This window comes from Narcine bancroftii, chromosome 1 (genome assembly GCF_036971445.1).
Source record: "Narcine bancroftii isolate sNarBan1 chromosome 1, sNarBan1.hap1, whole genome shotgun sequence".
NCBI classification, from domain to species: Eukaryota; Metazoa; Chordata; class Chondrichthyes; order Torpediniformes; family Narcinidae; genus Narcine; species Narcine bancroftii.
This window is the reverse complement of record NC_091469.1, coordinates 21869874-21893100: the sequence shown is the minus strand read 5'-3', so window position 1 is coordinate 21893100 and position 23227 is coordinate 21869874. Positions and strand designations below refer to the sequence as shown.

Below are 23227 nucleotides of genomic sequence, written 5' to 3'. Positions count from 1 at the left end.
GAAAACTTTGATGGGGCAAATTTCTTTGGCAAGACACTGAAGTGGCTGATCGGAAGGAATCTGTTTGTGTGTGTCCAACAAACCAGGAACCTCTCTCTGAAACTGACAAGAACCTTCCTGAGCAGTAACTATTTAAGTACCAGAGCTTGGTGAAAATTCATACATGTTAAATTCTGTGTGCAGTATAAGAATTGCCTGATACTGGTGAACTTAGAGGAGTAAGAAGTGAGATTGGACTGTGAATCAAATAACTTTTCTGAACTTGTACACATTACCTACATGTGCACTTAGAATTAGAAGGGGGTTAAGTTAAAAGTAATAAGTTAAAGTTTGATTCTGATCTTGTTTTGGTGTTTAAAGAAAATTAAAAGCAACTTTTGTTTAACTAACCATTTATCTTAGTGAATTTCTATTGCTGCTGGGTTTTAGGGTCTTCTGGGTTTGTAAGCCCACACACACACTCTCTCGGGGTCCGCGGCGCCAACTATAGTGGATCTCAAGCTCCCAGGCATGATTGGGACCCTTGAGTTCCCAGCACAAGTGGGGCCTCGGTGGGGAAGTGTCGGTGATCAGCAGTGGCCAGCATTTGTTTTTTGGTGAGAATAAGCCTTGTTGTTTTATGTTGTTGTATGAAGACTATTACAAGTGATTTCCTATTGCTACTGGGCTGTTTTTGACTGGTTTTCTGAAAGTTTAAAAAATCCAAAATGGGCCTCATTCGACCATTTTGGATATTTGGAGTTGTACTCTGGGTGTGGGTGGGTGTGGGTGGGTGTGGGTGGGTGTGGGTGGGTGTGGGTGGGTGTGGGTGGGTGTGGGTGGGTGTGGGTGGGTGTGGGTGGGTGTGGGTGTGGGTGGGTGTGGGTGGGTGTGGGTGTGGGTGTGTGTGGGTGGGCGTGTGGTCTGACACAGATGGATGACGAATACACTTCAGCATCCAAATTCTTAATTTGCTGTTGTTACCAAGGTGATGTAATTTCTATCCTTGATAGTGAAGACTGAGCAAAATCACTGTTTAACTAATTTGTCATCTCTTTATTTTCCTTTATTAACTCCCAGATCCCGCTTTCTGTAGTACCAACAGTTTTTAAAGAAACGTGTATCAAATTTATTGCTGTTGTTTTTATACTTGTGGCTAGCTTTATTGTATACAGGTTATGATATCAACTTGCAAACTACGCGAGTTACGTCCACCCACACATGACTGAAATTTAAAAAAAATACTGTATATATATATATATGCTGAGATTCTTCATTAAAGGTTCACAATTGATTTAATACCTTGTTAAGACATGCAAATCCGAGTTATGACCAATCCTTTAGTCCCAATTCCAGTTGTAAATTGAGGACTACCTGTAGTCTAATTTTTGGTTTTAATCTGTTAGTCATTCTTTGCTGTCCTTTGTTTTATCATCCACTTTTGTGAAAATACGTACTGACTCCTTAAGTTTAAGACCATCTTTAACTTTTTAATTTAACCATGGGTAGTAGTCCTCATCTTGTTGAAGATGCAGATTTTCAAAAATGACTTAAAAATTATTAAAGACCAATAATATTTATTCTTTTCCAATTAATTTAGACTTCACAGTACAGTGGGAAGTGTCTTTATGCTAGCAAACAGCACTGACTTGCTTCGCGTGATTAATCAAGCTCAATAGTGGCATCAGCAGGATTGTCATAATGTAGCAATTTGTAAACCGTGTCAAAATGCTCAGAACTGAGACCCTAAAACTTGGATGCAGAAGTAACTTCTCAATAACCTAATGAGCATGAACCAATCTGAAGAGTTAAAATTCAAAAGTTAGAATATTTTGAGGTTAGGTGATATAAACAAAACAAAGGGCATAAGAATTGTGTTTTCTGTTGCATCCACTGCTTAAAAATGTTGCTATTTCATGACAACAATCCTTACCCCTTGCAAGAAAAGATGCAAAAATGAAAAAGGCTAATGATGCCTTTAAACTAAGCTTATAAGATTTTCTGATACTTTTCTTTTCCTAATAATAAAGTGAAAATAACTTCTAAATGTGACTCATGACCTGGCTTAACAAAATAAGACATCTTGAATTTATTTGTCTATTTGGGTGGAAAATAACAATTGCATTATTTCAAATTGAACATTATACTGTGACCATGGCTGATCATTGCCTGATTGCTTTATATTAAGTGTGCATGCACAGAAATAGAATAACGTGAAGTTTGCAAACTGTATAGAGTTGGTCACAGCATGTCTCGGCACAACCTTCTTCATCTGGAGGATGAAAAACTATCCTCAATGGAATTGAGGAAGAAAAAAATTGCCCTTGTTAAATGTAATTGTAAACATTCAATGTTCATGTTTTATCTGAGATTCTTATTTTTGATGGAATATATTTTTATAAAAATAAACTTGAAAGGGAAATGTTAATATTCAACATTAAAATGTTAAATCAGGAAATATATTTTGTTACAAGAAAAAAAATATATACACAGAATTAAGATGAACCAGCCTCTATTTTTAAAATTTGGTTTAGATTTCATTTTGGTATTGTTTGGAAGTTATCGGTTATAAGGTTGATAAATGAAATAAACTTTGGTACCGTTATTGCACACAATTCCCCCCCAAAAATCAATATTTATTCGGGTGCATTAGCTGTTGGAAATATAGCATTTGTTTGTTTTTTGGTGCAGAAATTGAGTGTTATTGAAACAGAGTAGACATTGATGCTCAATTACAGAAGTGGAAATTTCTATTCACTATCATGGACATCTTGTGGCTTTTTTAAAAAAAAATCTAATTCTTGGACTAAATAATAACTTTCTTTGTTACTCCTAATGCCAACACACTACACTTGTACAATTTGTATGTGTAGATGTCAATGATTTCAAATTTATGGATTTTATTGCAATTGTTCATGATTGTAGACATTAATATAATGAAAATTGGTTTTGCTGTTCAAAGTTTTCCCATAACAATTGTTTTAATTTTCTGTGTTGCAGGTGCAATCGATGTGGCACATCGCAGTCCAATTGCATGTTGGTTTAGTGGTATGCTTTGCTGCTTTGGTGGAACAATTCTGGCATCTTTGCTTCTCGGTAAACCTCCTATTGAACCTTTCACAAATAATAGAAATATAATACTGGCTTCTGTAATTTGGTAAGTGAGAAAGATAAATGTATCAATTACTTTGACCAATTTAAATAAAGCCTTGTTTTGTTCATTGTTATTTAATTTCTGTTATCAGCCATTCTTTGCAGATTATATTTTAAAGATTGAGATTATACTTCTGTGAGTTTTTCTGGTGGCATAATTTGTGTTCTCATGTGATGCTTTTTTTAAAAATTCTCCTTGGGTCTCGTTTCACTTTTGTTAGTAAACTTGTGGCTTAATAGTTACCCCCACAAGCATTGTTGAAAATAGTTTTGAGTCATATAGTGTGCAGATACTAACACTTTACAGTGATTACTTTCCTTGTGTGTTGTGGCTTAAAACACATTTGAGAATTAAATTGCTTTGAATTTGCCAGTTTTTCAACACAATATTACAATACATAGGATTAGGAAGGCATACCTACATTAATGGGTTCACATAAGCAATTTCTGGTACAAATGCACATTAATGTTGGAGAACAAATTGGGTCTAGTGATCATAACTCTGTTAGTTTTCGGGTAGTTTTAGTGAAGAGCAAGGAGGGGCCTAAAGTTGAGGTTCTGGATTGGAGAAGAGCAAATTTCGAAGGTATAAGAAGGGATTTGGGGAGTATTGAGTGGGACAGGATATTTTCAGGTAAGGATGTAAATGAAAAATGGAGGATATTCAAAAAAGAAATTTTGCGGGTACAGAGTAGATATGTCCCAGTGAGGATCAAAGGAAAGGCTGGAAGTCATAGGGAGGCTTGGTTTTCGAGGAATATTGGAAATTTGGTTAGGAGAAAAAGGGAGGTGTACAAGAGGTATAAAGAGCAGGGAGCTGAGAATTTGAAGGAGGACTACAAGGAGTGTAGAAGGAATCTTAAGAAAGAAATTAGAAAGGCCAAAAAAAGGCACAGAGGCTTTGGCAGACAGAGTAAAAATAAATCCAAAGGGTTTCCATAGATACATTAAAAGTAAAAGATTAGTGAGGGATAAAATTGGACCCCTTGTAGATAGCGAGGGTAGGCTGAGTGAGAAGTCAGAAGAAATGGGGGAAATTTTGAATGATTTCTTTGCCTCGGTATTCACTAGGGAAAAAAATATTGAACCAGTTGAAGTAAAGAAAAATAGTGGGGAGGTCATGAAGCATATAAGGATAACCGAGGAGGTAGTGATGGCTGTGTTGAAAAAGATAAAGGTGGATAAATCTCTGGGACCGGACAAAATATTCCCAAGGACACTCAGGGAGGCTTGTGGACAGATAGAGGGGCCATTAACAGAGATATTTAGTATTCACTGGTCACGGGGGTAGTGCCAAAGGATTGGAGGGTGGCGCATGTGGTTCCGCTGTTTAAGAAAGGGTCCAAATGTAAACCTGGGAATTACAGGCCCATGAGTCTGACGTCTGTGGTGGGTAAGTTGATGGAAAATGTTCTGAGGGATGGTATTTACAAATATTTGGAGGTACAGGGATTGATAGGGAGTAATCAGCATGGTTTTGTCAGGGGTAGATCATGCTTGACAAACCTAATTGAGTTTTTTGAGGGGCTTACAAAAAAGGTTGATGAAGGGAAAGCTGTGGATGTTGTCTATTTAGACTTTAGTAAAGCTTTTGACAAAGTTCCCCACAGGAGGTTAGGAAAAAAGATAGAGGCTTTAGGTATAAATAAGGAGGTAGTGCAATGGATTCAGCAATGGTTGGATGGGAGGTGTCAGAGAGTAGTGGTGGAAAATTGTTTGTCCAATTGGAGGCCGGTAACTAGTGGAGTTCCTCAGGGATCGGTCCTGGGTCCACTATTATTTGTTACATATATTAATGATCTGGATGTAGGGGTGGAGAATTGGATAAGCAAGTTTGCGGATGATACAAAGATTGGTGGTGTTGTGGACAGTGAGGAAGATTACCGTAGATTAAAAGGTGATTTAGGAAGGCTGGAGGTGTGGGCTGGGAAATGGCTGATGGAATTTAATACAGATAAGTGTGAGGTGTTACATTTTGGAAAGGCAAATCTAAATAGGTTGGCTATTGAGATGTGCAGAGCAACAAAGGGATTTAGGAGTTGTAGTAAATAGTACCCTCAGGGTTGATACTCAGGTAGATGATGTGGTGAAGAAGGCATTTGGAATGTTGGCCTTCATAAATCGGAGTATTGAATTCAAGAGTAGGGAGGTTATGATGAAATTGTACAAGGCATTGGTGAGGCCAAATTTGGAGTACTGTGTACAGTTTTGGTCACCAAATTATAGGAAAGATATAAACAAAATAGAGAGAGTGCAGAGAAGGTTCACGAGAATGTTGACAGGATTTCAAGGTTTGAGTTACAGGGAAAGGTTGTGCAGACTAGGGCTTTTTTCTCTGGAGCGTAGAAAATTGAGGAGGGACTTGATAGAGGTGTTTGATTTTAAAAGGGACAGACAGAGTAAACGTGGATAGGCTTTTTCAATTAAGAGTGGAGGAGATTCAAACTAGAGGGTATGGTTTAAGATTGAAGGGGGAAAATTATAAGGGGAACATGAGGGGAAATTTCTTTACCCAAAGGGTGGTAGGGATGTAGAATTAGCTTCCGGCAGATGTAGTTGAGGCGGGATCATTGGTTACATTTAAGGATAGACTGGATAGTTACATGGAGAGGAGAGGACTGGAGGGATATGGACCGGGTGCTGGTCAGTGGGACTAGGAGGGTGGAGATTTGTTACGGCATGGACTAGTAGGGCCGAACTGGCCTGTTCTGTGCTGTAAGTGGTTATATGGTTAGAAAATAGGAGCAAGAATAGGCTATCTGGCCCTTTGACCCTGTTCGACCATTCAATAAGATTGTGGCTGATCAGCTGAGGATTCTGCTCTGCCTTTTACCCCATAGCCTTTAATTCACTTACTCTGCAAAAATCTGTGTCTTCAATATATTTAATGATTAGCCTCTACTGCTTCCACAGATTCATTACTTTCTGGGAAAAGTGGTTCCTCTTCATCTCCATGGAAATGTAAACCTAAAAACTCACAAAGGAAGGAATTGAAATTGATCCACATTTTCATTCACTCTTTTTTAATCTTCCTAAAAATGTGAGCTGTCGTTTGTTGAAAACTTTTAACAGCTGTTTGTTGTGTCCGCTAACACTTACTCAAAATCCACAGTAGTTTTTAATCATAACAATTTTCTTTCATGCTGGCTTCCTTTTCTTAAAAATCTCTTGAAGATATTGATTGGTGATGCATATCTCAGTCCAGCAATCATGAGTTCACCACTAATGTTTCCTGGTCTTACCTAAATTTCTTTGCAATTTCATTAATATTGTGCACCTGAATTTTCTTCAATGTTTCTTGTGTAATTTTAATGAATATTTTAAAAAAAATCCAGGAATCCCCAAATAAATTTGGGTTTGTTGTTGTTGAATTTGGCTTATTGTTGAGACATTGGTGCTCCGTGTAAATGGAGTGGATTTGCATTATCATCTTTTGGCTTGTTCACTTGTTTGACCATGAGATAGCATCCCTTAGCAGCCTGGCCCAAACTTAAGTAACTTCTAGTATCTGCCTTTCTTAACCTCTCTGCTCTTGGGGAAGTAGACTCAGCCTCTCCAGTCACTCCTTATAACCAAAATGTTCACCAGGCGTCATCCTGGTGAATCTCCGGTGCCACCTCTGCAGTACTACCACACTTTTTTTATTGTGATCAGAACTGCATGCTGCACTCCAGCTGAGGTCTGACCAATTTTTTTTTTTAAAGTTGGAGCATAACCTCTCTGCTTTTGCATTAATTTCCCTGGCTAGTAATGACGAGTGCTTCTTCAAGGACCTCTGGATCTGTACACTAAAGTCCCCTTGTTCCTCAGTACTCCTTGGGAATTGGGACCCTATCATTGATGGTGTATGTCTTGGCCTTGATAGTACTCCTAACATGCATCACTTCCCATTTGTTTAGCTTAACCTGTATCTGCCATTTTTCAGTCCATTTCACTAACACATTATTATCACGTTGGCCTAAGTATACTCCACACTATAAAGGACTCCATCAATCTTTGTCATTTATGAACTTATTGATCACTGTGGAATATCACTGGTCAAAGGCATCCAGACACAAAACAACTCTCTTTTCTTTTTCAATCTTTTTATTATTATTATAATTTATAAACACATACAGTTCAAAGAGATATAAAAAAAAATACATAGTAAGTAATGAATTAATACAGAGATATTAAACAATAATATTACAGAATAAAAATATATCATAAAAAAAAAAATTTGATCAGTTTAGGGTGTGAACTATCTCTAAAAAAAAGATATAATTAATAACAATATATGAAAAAAGAGAAAAAAAAACCCCAAAAAAGAAAAAACAAATCTGAATTAAAAAAAACTTTTAAAAAAAACTTTAAAAAAAAAACCTACAGATATAGCTAAACCAAGCCGATCACTCCGATCTCATCTTACAGCCCAATTATCATACATAATCATAAGAAAGAAAACAGAGCCAGATCAACTCACCACAAATGAAAATATTGAATAAATGGTCGCCAGGTTAACTCAAACTTAGAAGGGGATTCATAGACAGAGTTTCTAATTTTCTCTAAATTTAAACATAGTATAGTTTGGGTAAACCATTGGAAAACAGTGGGAGGATTTACCTCTTTCCAATTTAATAGTATAGATCTTCTAGCCATTAGTGTAAGAAAAGCAATCATACGATCCGCAGGGAGAGATAAATATCATAGGTAATCCAAAAATTGCAGTAATGGGATGTGGTTGTAAATCAATATTCAAAACAGTAGATATAATGGAAAAAATTTCCTTCCAATAATTCTGTAAAGAGGGACAGGACCAAAACATATGTGTAAGGGAAGCTATTTCCAATTGACATTTATCACATATAGGATCGATATGAGAATAAAAGCGATGGAGTTTATCTTTAGACATATGAGCTCTATGAACAACTTTAAACTGTATTAGTGAATGTTTTGCACATAGTGAAGTAGAGTTTACCAGTCGCAGAATTTTATTCCAATTTTCATTAGAAATATGAAGGTTGAGTTCTCTTTCCTAATCATTTTTAAACTTTTCAAAAGTCCCAGAATTTATTTTTGTAATTATATTATATAATTTAGATATCACACCTTTTGGAGGGAATTTTGAATATAGTATATCCTCTAAAACAGTTGTAGTCTCCCGATTGGGAAAAGAGGGTAAAGTCGAAACTAAGAAACTCCTAATCTGCAAATATCGAAAGAAATGAGATCGAGGTAAATCATATTTCATGGATAATTGTTCAAATGACATGAAAGAGTTATCCAAGAATAAATCCGAAAAGCATGTTATACCTTTAACTTTCCAGAGTAAATAAGCTTGATCAATTAGAGAGGGATGAAAAAGGAAATTTAGTACAATAGGAGTTTCCAAGATAAAATGACTTAGGCCAAAAAATCTCCGGAATTGAAACCATATACGTAGTGTATGTTTAGCCATTGGATTATCAATTTGTTTATATAATTTAGTAAGAGTAAAAGGGAGAGCAGCTCCCAAAATAGAGCTAATTGAAAAATTTTGTATCGGTTTAATTTCTAAATTTACCCAATGGGGATTTAGAGATAATTCTGAATAATTCAACCAATACCTTAAGTAACTAATATTAATTGCCCAGTAATAAATTCTAAAGTTGGGTAATGCCAACCCTCCCTCTAGTTTAGATTTCTGTAAATATTTTTTCCCCAATCTAGGATTCTTGTTTTGCCAGATATACGAGGACAATTTAGAATCGACCTTATCAAAAAAAGATTTAGGAACAAAAATAGGTATAGCTTGGAATATATATAAAAATTTAGGTAAGATCATCATCTTAATAGCATTAATTCGGCCTATCATGGATAGGGATAATGGTGACCAATTGGTAAGTAAACTGCCGATCAGGTCCAATAGAGGGAAAAAATTAGTCCTAAACAAATCTTTGTTTTTTAGTAATCTTAATCCCTAAATATATAAAATGGTCTCTAGCTATTTTAAAAGGTAAACTATCATAAATAGGGACCCATCCATTAAAAGGGAATAATTCACTTTTATTTAAATTCAGTTTATATCCCGAAAAATTACTAAATTGGGCTAATAAAGATAAAACTGCAGGAATAGAATTTTCAGGATTGGAAATATATAACAATAAATATATAACAATAAATCATCTGCATATAGTGATACTTTATGAATATCCCTGCAATGAATAATACCAGTAATATTGGGTGCTTCTCTGATAGCAATTGCCAAAGGTTCTAAAGCTAAGTTAAATAATAGAGGGCTAAGGGGGCACCCTTGCCTGGTGCCCCGAAATAATCGAAAATATGGCGATCTTTGGGTATTAGTAAAAACCGAGGCAACTGGGGAATTATAAAGAAGTTTAATCCAAGATATAAATATCGGACTAAAATTAAATTTTTCAAGAACTGTAAATAAATAAGGCCATTCTACTCTATCGAAGGCCTTCTCAGCATCTAGTGAAATAACACATTCTGAAGATTTATGTGAAGGAGTGTAAATAATATTCATCAATCTTCTAATATTAAAGGAGGAATAACGATTTTTAATGAATCCAGTCTGGTCTTCAGAGATAATATATGGTAATATCTTCTCTAGCCTTGTTGCTAGAATTTTAGAGAAGATCTTAGAATCAACATTCAACAAAGAAATAGGTCTATAAGAAGAACATTCGGTCGGGTCTTTATTTTTTTTCAAGATTAGAGAAATCGTAGCTCTGTAAAATGATTGTGGTAGTTTACCCAATGTGATAGATTCATCAAACATCTTAATCAGTCAGGGAGAGAGAGTAGAAGAAAAAGCTTTATAAAATTCCACAGAATATCCATCGGGACCTGGTGCTTTCCCCGAGTTCAGTGAGAAAATAGTATTATTGATCTCCGAATCTGTAATGGGTTTACTTAATTCTAAGTTATCTTGAGGTAATACTTTTGGGAATTTCAAATGTTCTAAAAAATTAAACATATTACTAAGGTCTTGAGGGGATTCTGTACTATATAAGGATGTATAAAAATTTTGGAAAGATTGATTTATCTCTTCCTGGTTAACAGTCAGTTCTCCATTCTGTTTGCGAATCTCCACAATTTGGCGTCTAGCTGAAATATTCTTCAGATGATTAGCCAACAGTTTACCCGATTTCTCACTATGCACATAAAAATCAGATTTAGATCTAATTAGCTGGTTTTCAATCGAAGATGTAAGTAACAAATTATATTCCATCTGCAGTTCAATTCTTTGTTTGTAAAGTTCTTCAGTAGGATCAGTCACATATTTCTTATCAATGTCTTTAATCTTCTCAACCAATAGATGAATCTTGTTTTTGATGCATTTCTTCAAAGCTAGTGAGTAAGAAATAATTTGACCACGAATATAAGCCTTGAATGTATCCCACAATATTCCATAAGAAATTTCCGTAGTGTAATTTGTTGAAAAGAAAAAGTTAATTTGTTCTTTCATAAATTTAACAAAGTCTAAATCTTGCAATAATGTAACATCAAAACGCCAGTGCTTAATAGTAGAAACAGAGTCTTTGAATTTAAGAGAGAGTTGTAATGGAGAGTGATCCGAAATGGCTATAATGTCATACTTACAAGCAGTTACAAGTGGAATAAAACGTGAATCAATAAAAAAGTGATCAATTCTCGAGTATGAATGGTATACATGAGAAAAAAAGGAAAACTCTTTATCTGTTGGGTGAAGAAATCTCCAAAACAACTCTCTGCTGCAACTTTTTGCCTCCCAATTGCTGAGACAATTTTGGATCCAATTTACCAATTTGCTGTGGATCCTGTCGGCCCTAGTGTTTTAGATCAGCCATCCAGGCAGGACTTGGTTAAAGGCTTTGAGGTCCATGTAAAGAACATCCAGTACACTTCCCTCAATACAATTAAATACCTCATCAAAAAATTCTGTCAGATAGGTTAGATTGGATCTGGCCTTGATAAAGCAATGCTGGCCATCTCTGATTCATCTCTGCCTTTCCAAGTGATAATTTATCCTGTCCCTTAAATGTTTTCCAATACCTTCCCTATAACTGATGTTAGATTCCTAGTGTAAAATTACCAGACTTTTTTTTGCTGCCTTTCTTGAAAAAGGAAGCCTTTTTATTACCTCTTCAGTGAATAATTACTAACTTTGACAAATTTCTGTTCCGAATCTTGCCTGTTATATTTTTCACTGCTCTTATTCATTTGATTTGCTTTAATATTGGCATCCTTTTTTTTTAAAAAAAAAAGCCAACATAACTGCCATGTTCTGTTTCTGAACATTCAGTGAGATCAAATGGCTACTGCACAGTTAGTGCAACACTATTACTGCCCCTGCGACCCAGTTTCGAATCTGATGCTGTCTGTAAGGAGTTTGTATGTTTTCTCCGTGTCTGCATGAGTTTCCTCCGGGCCATCCAGTTTCCTCCTGTCTGTAAAAAGCATATAAGGGTGTAGGTTAATTGAGGTATTTGAGTGGCACGAGGTCATTTTGGAAGATGAAGAGTTATGGTGGGATACATGGTTTATGGCAGGGTTTTCAACAGTGTAGAACAGTGGTTTTCAAACATTTTCTTTCTACACACATACCATCTTAAGTAATCTCTGTGCCATAGGTGTTCCGTGATTTGTAAGGGATTACTTAAGGTGGTATATGAGGTGAAAGGAAAAAAACTTTGAAAATCTCTTTTTAATCATACCTAATTGATTTGTTATGTACACATTTTCATAACTCAAAGGAAATGGGCCAATGACAATTTTTCTCAAGCAAAATATTTCCATAACAATTGGGTCTAGAGCAGTGATTCTTAACCTTTTTTCCCCACTCACATACCACTTTAAATAATCCCTTACTAATCACAGAGCACCTATGATATGGGGAATAATTAAGGTGGTATGTGAGTGGAAAGAAAAAGTTTGAAAACCACTGGTGTTGAGGAACAGAGGGATCTTGGGATCCAAGTCCATAAATTGCTCAAGGTTGCAAATTGATAGGGTCGTAAAGAAGGTCTTGATTAGTTGGATTGAGTTTAAGAGCTGTGAGGTTATGTTGCAGCCCTAAAACTGTTCAGACCATATTTACAGTATTGTATCAGACCTGGTCACCTCATCATAGGAAGGATATGAAGCTTTGAGAGAGTGCAGAAGAGAATTACCAGGATGCTGCCTGGATTGGAGAAAGTGTTATGAAGAAAAACTGAGCAAGTTAGGCTTTGCTCTCTGGAGTGATGGAGGATGAGAGGTGACTTAATAGAGGTATACAAGACTATGAAAATCATAGTGGACAACCAGGATGTTTTGCCCAGGGTGGCAATGGGCAACACCAAAGGACATGTGTTTAAGTGAGTAGATGAAAGTACAGGCATATGATCCTTTATCCGGAATCCTTGGGAGACGATGTGTTTCAAATTTCAGATTTTTCCAGATTTCGGAAAGGCCACCCGAATTGTGCTGCAGCCTCACCCAAGTGCTGGTCCCTCGGTCGCCTCCCCCAAGTGCCGATCCCTCAGCCGCCTGGCCGCCTCCCCCAAGCGCCAGACACCTCTCTCCCCACTTAACCGGAATTTGGAGCTTTCTAGATTTTAGAAGTCTGGATGAAGGATCGTGTACCTGTTTTGGGGATATGTCAGAGGTTAGTTTTTACATAGATTGCCTGGATGACATTGCTGGGGGTGATGGTGGAGGCTGGTACAATAGGAACAATTAAAAGACTTTTAGATGGGCATATAAATATATGATAAATGGAGGATTATGGGCTGAGGGAGGGAAAGGTTAAATTGTGGAGCAGGTTTCTATAATTTGGCACAACATCATAGACCAAAGGGGCCATACTATGCTGTACATTATACTAACCCTTCTACTTTAGTACCAACAGGCAAACTTTTTATTTGAGTTATTTCATGAAGAAATAATTTTTTTTTTGTTGCTGTGATTGAACTCTGGTCTCGCAGCGTCAATCATAGAGATATATAACCGACATTTCAGGCCTAACTGACATTTAGGGCCTGAGTCTTAAAAGAAACGGTAGGGGGAGGAGTACAGACCAACAGACAAAAAGCTAGAGGAAAGGAGTCATGGGCAAAAATGGGGAGGGGGGAAAGGAGGGGTCACTAATGGAAACCAGAGAATTTAACATTAATATCATCTGATAAGATATGAGGTACTGTTCCTCCATTGAGCAGTGCATTGAGACAATGGATAGGCATGTTGGCATGGGAATGGTGAAGGGAATTGAAATGTGTAACCACTGTGAGAATCCAGCTATTGTGGCAGACAGAGCTGACGAGCTCGATGAAGCAATCTCCCAGGCTGCGTCCAGTCTCTGCTTTGAAGGAGACTACAATGGAAGCACAGGATGCAGTAGATGACCCCTACAGATTCACAAGTGCTGCTTTACTTGGAAGGACCATTTGAGACCCTGAATGGGGATGAGGGTGGAGGTGTTGGTGCAAGTGGAGCACCTGTGGACACAAAGGTAGGTGCAAAGGGGGAATTGGTGGGAAGGGAGGAGTGGATGCAGGAGTCATAAAGGGAGCAGTCCCTGCTGAAGGTGGAGAGGGGAGGAGCAGGGAAGATGTCTGGTGGTGTGAGAATGATATGCTGGATGCAGAGGCTGATTGGGTGGTACGCGAGGACAATGGGAATCCTGTCCTTGTATCGCGTGGAGAGGGCCAGGACAGATGTATGGGTAATGGAGGATATGCAGGTGATGGCTGAGTTGAAGGTGATGGAGGGGAAGCCACGTTGTTTGAAGTATTTTTTTGCTTCCGGGATTCATTATAATCTGCAGTTTGAAATAGATTTCTGAGGAATGGGTGCTAGGGAATATCACATTGGACTTGGTCTGTTCTTTTTAAAAAAAAAATGATGTTTTGTTTGCTGTTACTTTGTAGCCATTGGTTTTTCATCTTGTAATATAAATCATTTTGTATTCCAGAGGCACACTTTATTATGCAAGAAAAGCCCTATAAAATACAAATTTAGTCGTGATAGAAACACTATTGCTTGCGCTCAAAACTTATTGTATATTTAGAAATTTTCAATACCATTGCATTGCAGTGAGGAAACATTTAAAAAAAAACTTGGTTGCTAGAAGTTAATTTAGAGTACTTGTGAACTTTCAAATTTAGAGGAATTTTCAAATATAATTCTCTCTGATCTGGCATTTTGAAAATTACCATGAAATATGTTGATAACCTTTCACCTATAAAATCAATCTGCTTTCTAGGACAATTAATTTCAGCTTACTTATTTCTGAAACTTTGTTTTGAGCAGATAATAAAGTAACTTCAGTAGAAACTGGATTTGTTGGTGTATGCATCATATTCTCTTTTTTCTTTGGATTAGTTGACAGTTCATGCAGTTGGTAACAGAACTAACTGTTCAGACCAATAATTTCAAAATTTCTCATCTGTGAATTTTATCAATGAATCTCAGTGTGTGACAGTGGCAAATAGGGGGCTGGGGGCGTGGCATAATGTATCTTGGTAGCGGTTTTACTGGCATAAAATCCCTTGGCAGCAGTTCTACTGCTGTTGTTGCTCATTGCCTTTAATTGGAAATTCTTACATGACCTAGTCTCTGTTTCAATGTCCTCTGCAAATTAGCAGAGACATGAGCATTAACTTTTCAAGAAAGAAAATAAATGGGGGAATAAACCCAGAAAAATGTAATTGTGTTGGATTTTTATTTTGCAGTGAAGACTTTTTCATTATCAAACACACTCCAGATTTGTTTGGTCTACTGTTTAAACAAAAAACTATATTTTTTTATATTTTTAGGTACTTGATTTTCTACTGTCCATATGACAAGTTCTACAAATGCTGCAACTTTTTACCATCCAAATTATTCATAGCTGGTATGAAAGAAGTAACAAGAGCCCGCAAAATTGTTGGAGGTGTAGTGGATGCACACAGCCGCTACAGAGATGGGTGGCTTGCTATAATTGCTGTCGGATGGGCTAAAGGTGAGAAGCAGTTTCATTCATACATTATTTATTTTTGTTTTTGCTTTTGGTATTTTCTTCTCTCCCCTCAGTTCTGAAAACACTCATTTATATTGCTACATTATTCTTCTGGCATTGACTAACCTCTGCTACCTTGCTAGCAATCAGAAGAAAAGTGAGCAGCTTTTATTTCTCTTCCTTTTGATTTATGGCATGATTGAATAAGATTGGGTGCAGATAAGAGTATGTGATTCTGTAAAATAAAGTTATGGAGTTCAGTGTTTTGCATCTCTTCCTTTTATAGTTGATTATTGTGTTTATACCCTAATGTTAGTGCTAATTCTTTGCAGTCTCTGTCCTTAGGTGCTGGTTCTGGGTTGATAGCCAACTTTGAACAACTGGTGCGTGGGGTCTGGATACCCGAGAGAAATGAGTTGTTAAATATGTCCTAGTAAGTAATAGTTTCAAAATTGCATTGTATTTATTAGAAATTAATATAAAAATGAAAAAATCCTTTTCAAGCAGTTTCCAATTTTTGAGCTGTCTTCTAAAAATATTGCTTTTGATCTTAATGTCACATTTAGTTTTTTTTTCATCCTTTGAAGGAAACAATAGATTCTTTAATTTCATTTGTGAAAAACAATTGTATTATCCCACAAACACTGTAAATTGTGGCAGCACAGTATATTGGAAATGTCATTGCTTGTGGGATTTCTCAACAATTATAATGAAGATTAACGTGTCAGTGAAAACATCCTGAATTCATCAAACAACCAGACAATGCCAAGACTGATTATAAGAAAGATCTTTAATAACATTGCAATTATTTTCTCCTTTCTGGTGAAGGAAAATAATAAATTTGTCCCCATTCTTCATTGTACAAGGAGAACATTCTTCATCTTGTAGGGAGAAATAAACAAGATAAGTTTTCAAAATAATTAGCTTTTCTCTGGTCTTTCCCCTCCATTAAATGTTATTTTTTGCCAAACCACCAGCAAATATATTAGCAAATGTTTGAAGCCTAATTGGACATTGTTTTTCTAATTTTGAGTTTAAAAATAGTAAATATTTGCAATGGAATGAAATACCATGGATACTGGAAATCTGAAGTAAAAACTTAAAATGCTGGAATATTCAGCAGGTTAGGTAGCATTTCAGCTAGAGAAACTGAGTTCATATTTTAAGTTTTTTTTAATGGACCAGAAAACAATTGTATAAAAGGACTTAAAATTCTAAGGGGCAAAAAAAGATTATGCCTACAAGGACACGAAAAGCAGGAGAGATTAAATGGTGAAAGAAGTGATTCTGAACCTTAAAAAAAATCTGAAATCAGAGAAAACTTTCTTCTAAGTTTCAAAGTTCCCGATAACCATCATAAGATGTTCTTATTATTGCTTACTAGCTGTGTAGGTTTTGGCCATTTCTGCAATTACTCATTGCTTGATCCTACATTTTTACATCTTTGCTGTCCCTTTGATCCATTCACTTAATACTGTTGCTCAGGATTTAACTATTTCATCTATGCACAAGAACCTGATGTAACTTAGAAGTTGGAAGAGATTCTGGATATTAGAAATTAGAAGTGACACAGCTGGCTCATATAGTAAGTGTACATTTTCTATCATTTTGTACTTCAATTGAGAAGTCTCAATGGGCTTATCCTTCATTAATATAAGTTGGCATTTTATTTAAGAAATGAGACTTGGGCAAGATTGCTACTGAATAAGAGTTTAGAACATTCTGCACCTATTTATTTGTTTGTTCTTGACGGAATTTAATATTGGAAACTAGGGTTAATTTTACATTTTGGATCACACAGGATTTTCCCTGTGCATGCTTTTTGGTAGCATTTTAATGATACTATGTTCAAGGAAACTGTAAATATCTTAATTTAGATTATAATCTTTCTATATTTTTTTGAAAATCATCCTGTGTCCAATAAAATGATTACTGCCATTTTTTTGATTAACATTGAGCGCCAATTTATCTTGATTATGCCCATCCTTGGCTTTTTCACTGTTCTGGTCTTCTGCAAATATTACTTTCCCAAGGTTAGCATACGTTCCAGTATTATGGACATCAGAGTGAGAAATATGACTCCATACATATGTAAGAAACTTTGTTTGAGAAGGAATACCTCTTTTCCAACCAAATCTCCATTGTTCACATTGAAAGGGAAAATTTTGATAATGTAACTAAGAGTGATTAAAAGAGTAGGTAGCAGTAAAGTGATACATCAGGTTTAATTTAGATTTTTGTGGTTTAGCAGACTAATCATTTTTATTACACACTGCCTCATAAAATTGTTCTCAACCTACTAAGTTATTTGAGGGCCACAGCTGCTGGACAAAATGCATGTTTATGAATATTGGTTAAAACTAGGATCTTGTTCAGCTTCAATTTCTGGTGCTGTAATGTCACAAAATTTGGCAAATGAAAAATTATGAGTGGCTTGTCTGTAGAGAGACTGACTATGAAAGGATTCATTTACTTTAATGTTTTTTTTAATTATCCTATTTCTTTTTCAGTGGAACGAAGGTAACTCTGATTGGTGCTGTACTCTTTACTTTGCAACAGATTAATTATCTGTCTATTACCAGACACAACCTGATCTTTTTGTACACTATGTTTGTAGTTTCAACAAAGGTATGTGAATATTATTAAATGTATTGCTTTACTATTGCAGAATAAAAATGTGGCAATAAAAACTGTTGTTGATTTCTTGCATATAATTTGAGGCAAATTTCTCTCTTCAGAACTTGTAAATTCATTGCAATTCTGCATTGTGCTTCCAGGATTTGTATTTAAAAAAAAATCTTTTGATCTTGGGGTTTTGGGGTGGTCAAGAAACAAATAACCAGAATGTGATGTCATACCGGTATTTGAAATACTTTTGAATTGCCCCATAAATATTCAACTGGAATTATTCAACTGAATTTATCTTTCCTTAGCACAGTGAAAAATTATCAACGATTTGACATTGGCATAAAAATTGTTATTTCCATGATTGTGGTTGAGATGGAACAAGGAAGAGGAAATATAATTGAAACATTTTAGCCTTGGAAAACATTGAGCACACAAAAATCTCTTTCCAAGGCAACCATGGTTTGCTTTTAAATTGGATAAATAATTAATTTTATTGTGATTAAAGTAAAATTCTATTACTCTGTCGCATTTGGGACTTTGGTTGCACCCAGCCATGCTGAATAACCCATTTATTCGATTCCCAAACAAATTTGTAAATGTCCTTTTTTTTGTAAGCAGTGCAGTTTTATAATTAATTTCTCAATGAGCCTGGTAACTTTAAAGTGGAAAATGTGACCAAGGCCTGTTTAAATAGAGCATGGGAATAGCTCCGAATGAGTTGAATGGGAGCATGGAACCAGGGTCTTGGCATGTTGGAAGGGAGCAAATGTAACCTGGTAGATGCCAATCAGTGTGTTTTCCAAATGGTTAGATAGTGAATAACAGAATTTTACAATAGTGGATTCTATTCTATTCCAAGTCTGTGTCCCATGCCAAACAAGCCACACTTCTATAAAAGCCAAAGGAGTATTCAATTGACTACAGAAATGGTTTGTTGTTGAACATGTCATTGTACTTGAGAAAACAAGGAGATCATAGTAGCTTTATCTGTATTGTTGCTTGAGCAAAATAGTATCATGCCACTTCTGTAGTGACGTAAAAATGGCTACTGCAGTAACCTGTAGACCTTTTAGATTATATTTTGTCACATTTTTTAAACTTGAACGACAGGGTTCAATTGCAGTAAATGTTAGGATCCCCTGTCCAGAATTTCTTTGATATTCTCTCTTTGGTGGGCCTTTTGTATATTCTGTATTCATATAACCTCCACTCTCAAGTAACTTGGAGAAATAAAATTTGTATTAAAAAAATATTTTTAATACCACTTGCTGTGATCTTTTGTGATCTAATTCTATTTTGAAATTCAAATTAAACTTGCATATATTTGATTTGGAGATTTTGAAATGGGAAGCTATTTTGGATCCATAATGTTTTCACTGACTTAGACATCAGTCTTAAACGTTGAATGGATAACATAGGAAAAACTGGATCTACTTGCTTGAGATTTGTTCCACAATATCGCTGCTATAGGTGTTCCAGTGGAATTACTATTATGCTGTCAAGCACTAGCTTTTTTTTCTTGTAAGTATAGTGCTGTTTTGAAAGGACAAAAATTGAACATGGAAGGAAAAATTGAATTATTTGTTTCATTTAGCTAATTACATTGGCTTTTTTAAATTTAATCTCAAATGCGGTTGGTTGAATGCAATCAAATTAATTAAAGCCTGATTGCATGTTAGGGTGATGGGAAGAAAGTTAAATTTACTTCCTATACAAATAAAAGGAATTTAGTGATAATAGTGAGATTCCAGTCAAAATAGGACAATTGATTAAATGAGATTAAATAACTAATCAAAAAGAATCATTTGATGCTGCTATCGTGCAGGGCTTTGTAGTTGGAATGCAACTTTTGTGCTAGAGTAATTTTCTCAAGATGGAAATGCATGATTTTAATGAAAGTTTTGCAGGAGGATCCAATCAACCAAGGTGAAAACTAGGTTTATATTAATATAACATAATATAAATGTATACATTTGACATATCCCAGATACACAAACATGCACATGCTTTGATGTATGCTATAACTTTGTTCCCTCCCAGATAATTATATGGTGCTACAAATAAAACTTGGTGCTTGTACCATAATCCAGGCACAATAAAATCAACCTTTCTTCATGATGAGGGGTAAATTAAAATTTTAAGTAATTCTCTTAAATTTTGTTTATCCTAATAAATATTGTGGATGATTGTGATTGGGGATTATGAATATTGAAGCACATTGTGAGTGGGGATTATGGTTGGAATTGGGGGATATGGGGAGAAGGCAGGTAGGTGGAGTTAGGTCATAAATTAGATCAGCCATGATCGTATTGAATGGCGGAGCAGGCTCGATGGGCCATTTTTGGCCTACTCCTGTTCCTACTTCCTATGTTCCTATGGAAGATTAAATACCCAAGTATTTGATTTAAACACTTTCAATCTTCAGAATTTTTGACATTTTTAAGGATTGAAAATATGATTCAGAAAGTCTGGGTCCATTTCCTCCATGTATTTTCCCATTTGGTTCAACAAATCCACAAGTTATTCAGCAGCATACAAGGTATTTTCATTTCCTTGTTCCTCTTGGTATTTTGAATGTACAATTGTATATTTTATCTTGCACTGTTTCAGAATTCTTACAAAGATTTTTTTTTTTAACTTGAGGCTTTTGTTCATTATATAATTTAAAGGTTTTGTTCGTGCATTGGGGTGGCAGTGCACATTTCTGCTGAAAGAATGGAGAGAAGTTTTGAGGCACCTGACCTCTCGTGCTTAGTTTCATAGAAATCTAGGGTTTTCATTTGCTGATACAGATGAGTAAATTTGCTTTCCAGGTTCAATAATTACATTAAACAAAGCTAACCTGTATATTAAAAACAAAAGGTGTGTTTCAGGAACAGTGAGGCCAAATAAATTGTTTGTTAGTGGCTTTTCATCATTTACAAGTTGTTTGAGTTTTTAGCAATGTTTCATTGAGAGACTTTTATTCTACTAGCCTTTGATCTACACAACAGGTGGGAAATATTTGTACAATGAATTTGGTTAGGAAATGTGACTCAAATTTATCTTTTCATTGATGATTGTTAAACTGAGTAATTGATAAAAGTAACTGGAGTAGCTCCAAACAAAGATCTACAATAAAAATAATATTGCACAGTTAACTCTGGTAATGACCAGGGTCAGGAGTGCAACTAGCTGGTGCATTAATAGCTGAGCAGTAAATATAATGAGCATGCTTTTTCTTTCTCTGCCCAGCAATATTTGTAAGCTATGGCAATAGTATTTTTTCAGAAATTGTATCCAATTTGCCTTTCATTAAAATGCCAGATATAGCTACTGATACCTAATGTTGTGATCTTAACAATGAAATAACATCAATATTTAGAACTTGTGTTTACAAGACTTGAGGAATATTAGAAAACTGCAATCTTGAGGCATAATGAGAAGAAATCAGAATGATCCAAGAAGAGCATTGGAATGTTACTGCTGCTTAAGAAGAAAGTCTCATTCCATTCTGAGGATATTTTTATTGGAATATGCTGCTACTGCTGTTAGTCAAATATCAATGTTCTACAACACTGAATCCTTTTGCAGCGTGCCATATTTTATTTTTAACACTTGTGTTCCTTTGACTTTGACCAAGCACGTGCAATTTGGCCAATCTCTCACTTTGTATTTTAGGTTGCAATGGTGCTCTTTAACATTCATCATTCACCTTTTGCACCAATGGAAGCTGCCTTACACCACATGGCTTTTAGTTGGCAATCCAGTTGCTCTGAAGAAAGTTTTAAGTCAGAAACTTCTAATGAAGAGTTACAGGGGAAAAAGTGTCCTACACCCTCATCTTCTGAAGAAAATGAAAATATCAAAAAGAGGAAGACGAAGAAGTCTGAATAAGAAATTACTCAGTTTTAAAATCCAGAAAATTTATTTTCTTTTGGACTTTTGTCTATTGAAAGCCTTTTCTTATAAGTTTTGAAATTAAGAAACAATTCATAAGCAGAAGTACTAATAAGTGTAATAAAAGTCATCTGCAAAGTAAAATCTACTTGGGTATAAATGATAGAGTTGAAGTAGAAGGCAATTAAAAAAAAAAAGACTAAAAACTTGTTGGAATAAGGTTGACTCTTGTTGGTGTTTCCAATATGATATTTCTGTGGGTTTAAGTAAGATGTATATTTGATGCCTGTGAACAATATTGAAGTGTCCTTAATTTACTGTAAAGTAAATATTGCAGCTATTTAGTATTTATACCAAGATTAATATATTGTTTAAAATTGTAATAAATTCACGGAAAGCTTTTTGTAAGAACTATTCCTGATTTAAAATTGTTAAAGTGCCAGCAAATATTCAAATTGTACATTCTGCACGTGACATTATTTTGCTCATGTGTGAAGTGAAATTGACCCCTTTCAGGTGTTGATTCACCATATTTATACCACTGATAACAAGCACAATTTTTTATAGTGCTTTTTAAAAAATGTACCAATTTACAAAATACTTTGTAAACCAGTCGTTAGGTTTTTATTAAAAGCAGTGACAGCAAAACAAGGTTAGAAAAAAACTTGGTGTATTTCTATGCAATATGTATGGTACTTGTTCAGAAACCTATGATTTAAAAAAAAAAGTTTCTCAATATTTTGAAGGCAAAAACTGCAGATGATGGAAATCTGAAACAAGTACAGACAATTTTGTAGATACTTGGCAGCACAAGGCAAGGAACAGTGTTAGCAATTCAAACTGACACTCTTTCACCAGATCTGAAATATTAATTCTGTTTTTATATCTTCAAAATATTGCCTGACATACCAGGCATTTCCAGCATTCTGTTTTTATGTCTGAATCAATTCCAGACTTAATTAGATGTTCTAATATGAAGTATACAAAGTTGCTGTTCAAGACTGAGCTAAAATGCGCAATAAAATATTTTCAGGAACCACTCTTGCCTTAATTAAACAAGATAAGTGGTTGATGAATTTGAGGAAATGTGGCAGTCATTTGGGTAAGAACAGGCTATCAGAATTCATCGCTTTTATAATTTCTGGGAAGATGGTAATTTGAAATGTAACTGTCATTAATGTGCAGAATTTTTGAAATGATTACAAATAAAATGATTTTCTTTTCTCAAGCTGTGTTTAGTGTTGTTGATTTTTTTTCTCTCTTTATCTTTGCTCTCTTGTCTTTCCCATCTTTCTTTCACTTGACTTGTCTTGGATGACCAATGATTGATTCTTGCTTCCCTACCTGAGGTAGGATAGTTGTGGAGCATCTGTGGATAGGCCCACATGCATTTCCTTGCTGCTATTTTGAAATTCCAGAACCTTGTATCAAACAAGAATAACTTCCTCATGTATTGTGCCAGTTTATAAAGGCCTAAAGCTGCCACCTAGAGGTTAATTAAGGATGGTCTCACTTTAAAAAGGTTGCCCATATCCTGTGAATCAATTTTACAAAATGCTGCTGCAAGTATGTGAAATAAAAATGAGAGTAATCGTGCAAGTCTGATCTGATAATTAATAAGATTGTAACCATTGTGGATAAGATTGT

The 23227-nt window shown here is 35.4% G+C and overlaps 1 protein-coding gene across 1 annotated transcript in view; it reads left to right on the top strand.

Annotated features, from left to right (window-relative positions):
• The window catches only part of LOC138755553 (trimeric intracellular cation channel type B-A-like), a 30185-nt gene extending 7377 nt beyond the window's left edge, over positions 1–22808 (top strand). Inside the window, exons 2-6 of the mRNA XM_069921749.1 lie at positions 2980–3136; positions 14892–15076; positions 15419–15506; positions 17584–17701; positions 21362–22808. Coding sequence (XP_069777850.1) covers positions 2980–3136; positions 14892–15076; positions 15419–15506; positions 17584–17701; positions 21362–21577 — 764 coding nt within the window. The 3' untranslated portion in view covers positions 21578–22808. The remainder of the gene's footprint in view (positions 1–2979; positions 3137–14891; positions 15077–15418; positions 15507–17583; positions 17702–21361) is intronic.
• Positions 22809–23227: the final 419 nt, after the last annotated feature.